A 6,856-nucleotide genomic window follows, 5' to 3' on the forward strand; every position below is an offset into this window, starting at 1 on the left:
CATATTTGGGCTCTACAACATGAGTGGCTAAACCGCTTAGGGAGATTAACAAATGGATGGGGATGTGATTAATGGAGGATTTAGGGTTTCCTGAGTGAGATTAGTTAGTATGAATTACGTATGCTTAAACCACTAAGCTTGACAACCCTAATAAGTTACCATAGGCAATACGACCACAAAAACAACAACGATCCACTCAAGCACCGAGTAATTTTGATGCTAATCACTTCCATAATACGAAAGTCAAACTTTTTTTTTAACAAATGAGTGGACAACCATTTATATAAGAATGTGGGTTTGATCCCACCATGACTTTTTACCATGAAATATGAGAGTTGGTACAGTTCCATTATTGGAACAAATTTTGCGCAACCTCGACTGAACTGGCAGTTGACGTAGTAGTTTACGAATCCTACGCCTTCTTGAAAGATAAGAAGAATTGCTAGCAACGTGGTGAGATGATCTCTCTTGTGGTTGTTAGGGGCAAAGAGGTGTCGATTGCACCTCGCGATCCAATCTATTATTATTCCATTCTCTTTTCTCTTCTGAACCGATTGTTTTCTTCACCTGATTTATTCAATCGAGAAAGAGATGGTGAATAACATGAGTGGCTAAATCCCTTAGAGGAGATTAATGAGTGGATGAGAATGTGATTAACGGAGGATTTAGGGTTTCCCAATAGGATTAGTTAGTATGAATTACGTATGCTTAAACCACTAAGCTTGACAACCTTAGGAATTTATTATAGGTAAGATGACCATGAAAACAACAACGATCCACTCAAGCATTGAGTAATATCAATACCAATTGCTTCCATAATAAGAAAGTCGAACGGTTTTTTATTTAAATGAGTAGACAATCATTTATACAAGAACATGGGTTCGATCCCACCATGACTGCTTGCGATGAAATATGGGAGTTGGTACAGCTCCATCATTGGAGCAAATTTCCCGACCGAACTGGCGGTTGACCTAGTAGTTTATGAATCCTATGCCTTCCTGAAAGTTAGGGAGAATCACTAGCAGGGCGGCCAGACGATCTCTATCATGGTTGTTAGGGGAAAAGAGGTGTTGATTGCACTTCGCGATCAAATCCACAATTATCCATTCTTTTTTCTCTTTTGAATCGATCGTTTTCTTCACCTGATTTATTCAATCGAGAAAGAGATTATGAATAATATGAGTGGCTAAATCTCTTAGGGGAGATTAATGAGTGGATGGGAATATGATTAATAGAGGATTTAAGGTTTCTTGAAAGGGATTAGTTAGTATGCATTATGTATGCTTAAACTAGTAGGCTTGACAACCCTAGGAAGTTATCATAGGCAAGACGAGGTTGGGAGATAAGTCAAACCGAGTAACTTGTAATTTATCCTGGTTGAGAAAGTGAGATTAGGAGATAAGCAAGTATCAACCAATCAATTAGTTAATTAGAGGCTGAGAGGTAATAATTGATTAATTAGTAATTAATCCACCCTAAAACCTTAATTCAAAGTTAGTTATAAACCCTAAAGCGAGTTAATCTTCCTAATTGATTTATAGATTTATTTCATTTGTTTAGTTTTCTTTATTTATTTTTATTCTCTTAATCTATTTTATGGTTCATCGTAATATAGGAAATAATTAATACTACTTAGAATTCTAATTGTAAAAAAGTTTTCATTATTTATCCCACCCTCTATTTGGTACAATCTTCAGAATACTTTCAAAGTATTTCGTTGTATTAAACTATATTACAATTTGACTTGTGCACTTGCAGACATCACTGTTCTTAATCATTATATTTTTGGTGTGATATTTAACTATAAGCGATAACACGTTTATAGGCGGTCACATACCTTAATCCTGAGTGGATGACAAACTATACATACGTGACTCGTATACTTTGATTTAAGTAAAAGCCTGAGTTAAAATAAATAAGGAACTGAAAGCTGATGTGTTGGGTATGCGACTTCTGCAGTATGTAGTGTCATTCACAAACGTGAAATTCATAGCCTAAGATATGGGTAAATGATATCCTCTCATTAGCATTACATGGTTGATGAAAAGTAAGCATATCCATATGTCGTTCGTCTTTGTGATGAACCTTTTGCTTATTATTTGATAGTAATTGAGTTTTCATGAAGAAAGATGTGATGGTGACCATGAGATAAAATAAGATCATATTGGGAGAACAAATTTATCGCGAAGAGATTAAAGATATATGAGGGTAGCACATTTATGACAAGATCATTGGATGAGAATTGATCGAGTTGTTTTCGTAATGATATTCCATTAAGAAAAGCTCAACCATGATACTATAGTGAAATGATGTAACACCCCAAACCTGGCCTAGACGTTTTGGCCAAACTTGGGAGTGTTACAAAGAAGGGTTTTGAAACCAATGATACTTCGATAAATCAATGTTTAGTTATTTGATAAAACGTCCAAGTTTTATAAAACATATTCATTTATTTATATATTACTGAAACTGTTACATGTTGTTCTTTAAAGTTAACCAATTATTTTGTTGCAGAAGTTTGAAAATCGTTTAAAACAAAACCACGCTCGTATTTTCAAAAATAACATTTGTTTGCGTAAATCGATATTTTGTCAAATCTTTGCAGCTTAGAAATCATAACACACTTAAAACCCAAAATTCAAACCTAACAGCCCAAAAAGTCTTGACAGTTCAAAAATTCAAAACTCTTACGAAAATAAAAAATTTTAGTAAAACCATTAAATAATAAAAATAATTTCCGTCAAGTGGTCACCGCTGAGCCTCCGTCGCACCGAACCGCCTATGTACGTGGATTACCTGAATAGAACAAACAAACCGATGTGAGCTTTTGTAAACTCAGTGTGTAACCCAACAGAGATAGTCATGCAACATACACAGAATTCCATATACAGTCAGATAAAGTTTTGGATCGAAGTCCATAATAGAAACATATATCAGAATCAGATAACAGATCAAACGTACAGAATCCTACCCCATCCTCTACACACCATCTCCGTCCATCCATCACACCATGTGGGGTTAAAAACACCCACCCATCCCTACACATCATATAGTGTCGATGCAACACAAAACAAATAATATGCAGTCAAGCTGCCAGAATATAGGCGAAAGGTTACTGTACAGATCACTTCCTCCATATACAAAAATCCCACCCCAAACACAGATATAAAATACAGATGCAAAAATAACAGAATAAACATGCTTAACATGCTTGTATACTGATAAATACATACTTAACAGTATAGGCAGACATACATATCAATTTTCTACTCAGATCAGACTATCAAAGTATCAGATCACATGAAATAGGGTTGGTTAGCCCTTACCAACTCTATGGTAGGCCCATAGTCGATCGAAACGATCCGTACGATCATAGGGAAATTTTTAGAATTTTGGGCCTATATGCTCATGTGGCTTGCCCGTGTCTCACGCATGGCCATACCTACGACATTTACACAGTCATGTCTCGTACACGGCCAGGAACACGCTCGTGTAGGGTTGACAACCCCCTTTTTTTTGGCTTTTTTCGAACCTTGATTTTTCGTGTTTAAGGCACACACCTAGTTTAATTTTGACGCGTAAGCAATCTTGAGCCCACCAAAACCTAAAAATAGCATTCCAACAACTAGTTTAGCAACCAATTTACGAATTCATCAAACTAAACCAGACAATGCACACATACTTACTGCCAACAAACACGACCACACGCACGAATCAGGCCGTTAGAGCAAAATTCGTTGCTACACCACCTTTTCCGATGCAACATTTTACAAAAATTAAACCCCCTAATAAGAACACCCACGCGCCAGACTAACAAAGGAATCAAACCGAAAACAACTTATAGACTTACCATGTCGAGCGAAGAACAGATGGAACGTCGATCCCCCACAATTAAGACGATCAATTCGTTGAGCGAAGTAATGAAAGAATAACACGAAAAGAAAAGGTTATAGAAAGAAAAAATAGAAAGAAGAAGAAGAAGAAAGAGTAACATCAGAATGTGAAACAAAAAGGAAAATTTTGGAAAAAAATAAAATAAAATAAAAATAATATCAAATATTATACCAATATCTCCACTAACCACTAACACCCTTATCCCACTAAATCTGACGCACTACTCACATCCAACTACCTCAGACTTTCAACTCCACCAAACCTCTATCAGACAACTAAAACAAAAATATTATCTAAGCTCCCATGGGGAATTGAACACGAGACTTCAGAACAAGCTAACACGTTGCCACCTGAACCAGCAAGCACATTCTGATATAAGTTTACTACCAAGAAATTATAACCCAACCCAATAGGGATAAGGCTTGGATAAAAAATAACAGAATTTGCTAAAAGTGGGACTTGAACACAAGAATTTATACACACAACCAAAACACTTAGCTACTGAAACAGATACACATTTGTGTCAAGATTCACAGAAACAAGATTAAATTATTCAGGGCGTTACAACTTTACCCTCTAAAAGAAATTTCAACCTCAAAATTTACCTTATCCGAATAAAGAAGGATATTGTTGACACATCGAGTCCTCAGATTCCCATGTAGCTTCCTCAGTGCCATGATTTCGCCACAAAACCTTTACCAACGGTATGGACTTCCTCCTCAGAACCTTAATATCTCGATTCAAAATCTGAACCAACTCCTCAAACGTCAAGTCCAGTCTAACCTCGATCTCCTCAACAGAGACAACATGAGATGGATCAGATCGATACCGCCTCAACATCGAGACGTAAAACATATTATGGATACGGTCCAACTCTGGAGATAGCTCTAACTGGTAAGCAACCGGTCCCACATGCTTCAGAATCTGATACAACCTAATGAACCTAGGGCTTAACTTGCCCTTCCGACCGAAGCGTAAAACTTTCTTTCAAGGAAATACCTTAAGAAATACAACTTCACACACAGCTTACTCGATATCCCTCCTTTTCAGATCCGTATAGGACTTCTTTCTATCAGAAACCATCTTTAGACGATCTCGAATTAGTCTAACCTTATCTTCAGTCTCGAAAACCAACTCAAGACCCAAAACCTACCGCTCACCCAACATAGTCCAGCATAGCGGAGTACGAAACTTACGACCGTAGAGAGCCTCGTAAGGTGCCATCTGAATGCTAGACTGGAAACTATTGTTGTAAGCGAACTCAGCTAATGATAGAAAATCCTCCCAACTACCTCGAAAATCAATCACACAGCTTTGAAGCATATCCTTCAGTATCTTAATCACCCTTTTAGACTGACCATCGGTCTGATGATCGAACGCAATACTGAAGTCCAATCTCAAACCTAAAGCTTCATGAAGTTTCTTCTAGAACCGAGAGGTGAAGTGAGGATCCCTATCAAAAATTATCCAAACCGAAACCCCGTCTAGTCTCACAATCTCAGAAATGTTGAGCTTCACTAACTTTTACAGAGAGTAGCTTGTCTGAACCGAAATAAAATGGGAGGACTTGGTCAATCGATCTACAATGACCCAAACAGAATCCTTCTTAGTGGGTGTTACAGGCTACCCATTAACGAAGTCTATCGTCACAAGCTCTCATTTCTATAAGGGAATCTTAACGGGTTAGAGTAAACCCGAAGGTAACTGGTGCTCCACCTTAACTTGGTGGCACGTCAGACAACGAGCAATAAAATCTGTCACCTCTCATTTCAAACTCGACCACTAGTATAATTTACGGAGATCCAGATACATCTTATTAGTACCGGGATCCACAACATAAGGGCTACTATGCACTTTCCTCAGAATCGACTATCTCAGATCAAAATCATTCGGTACACAAACCCATCCTCAGAAGCACAAAACTCCATCCTTATTCAGTCCAAAATTAAAAGTACTGCCACTCTCAATTTGACGAGACCAAAAACCTAGAAACTCATCCCCTAATTATTTTTCTCGAATATGCCAAATCTGAGTTGGCTTAACTTGTAACTCGACTAACATACCCCCATCATCAAACAAATTGAGACGAGCTAGCATTGCCCTCAAATCAGTTATCGCTCTATGATTGAGAGCATCAGCCACCATATTGGTCTTATCGGGATGATACTCTATCGTGCATTCATAATCTTTGAGCAACTCAATCCATTGACGCTGCATAAGATTCAACTCCTTTTGAGTAAGAAGGTACTTGAGGCTCTTATGATCGGTGTAGATGATACACATCTTACTATATAGATAGTGCCTCTAGATATTTAACGTAAACACCACAATGGCTAACTTAAGATCATGCGTCGGATAATTTCCCTCGTGTGACTTAAGCTGTTGGGACGCATAGCCCATAACCTTACCATCTTACATCAGAACACATCCCAAACCGACATGCGATGCATCACTAAACACTACAAACTCCTTACTAGATTAAGGTCGTATCAAAAGGAACATTATTGCGTAGAAGTTTAGTCAGAGGAGCTGCAATTAGTGAGAACCCTCAACAAACCTTTGATAGTAACCCGCAACACCCAAAAAACTACTAATTTCAGAAATATTCTTAAGCTGTTTCCAAACAAGCACAACCTCAATCTTCCTAGGATCAACTTGAATCCCTTTAGCAGAAACTACGTGCCCTAGAAATGTTTCTTCCCGTAACCAAAATTTACATTTGCTCATCTTAGCGTAGAGATTTTTATCTCAGAGTATCTAAAACACTACTCTAAAATGCTCATCGTGCTTATCCTCAGTCTCAGAGTACACCAGAATATCGTCGATGAATACTACGACGAACTGATCTAGATATGGCTAAAAAACTCGGTTCATCAGATCTATGAATGTAGCCAGAGTATTCGTCAAACCCAAAGGCATAACTAAGAACTCGTAGTGCCCATAACGAGTTCTTAAAACCATC

The 6,856-nt window shown here is 37.7% G+C and overlaps 1 protein-coding gene across 1 annotated transcript; it reads right to left on the reverse strand.

The window, feature by feature from the left end:
* Positions 1-4,500: 4,500 nt before the first annotated feature.
* LOC105795848 (uncharacterized) lies at positions 4,501-6,621 on the reverse strand. Its single transcript, XM_012625505.1, has 3 exons — positions 6,452-6,621; positions 5,048-5,278; positions 4,501-4,828 (listed from the first exon to the last, which is right to left on the reverse strand). Exons 1-3 carry the CDS (start codon positions 6,619-6,621, stop codon positions 4,501-4,503), a joined length of 729 nt encoding a protein of 242 aa, XP_012480959.1.
* Positions 6,622-6,856: the final 235 nt, after the last annotated feature.

Source organism: Gossypium raimondii, chromosome 3 (genome assembly GCF_025698545.1).
Source record: "Gossypium raimondii isolate GPD5lz chromosome 3, ASM2569854v1, whole genome shotgun sequence".
NCBI classification, from domain to species: domain Eukaryota; kingdom Viridiplantae; phylum Streptophyta; class Magnoliopsida; order Malvales; family Malvaceae; genus Gossypium; species Gossypium raimondii.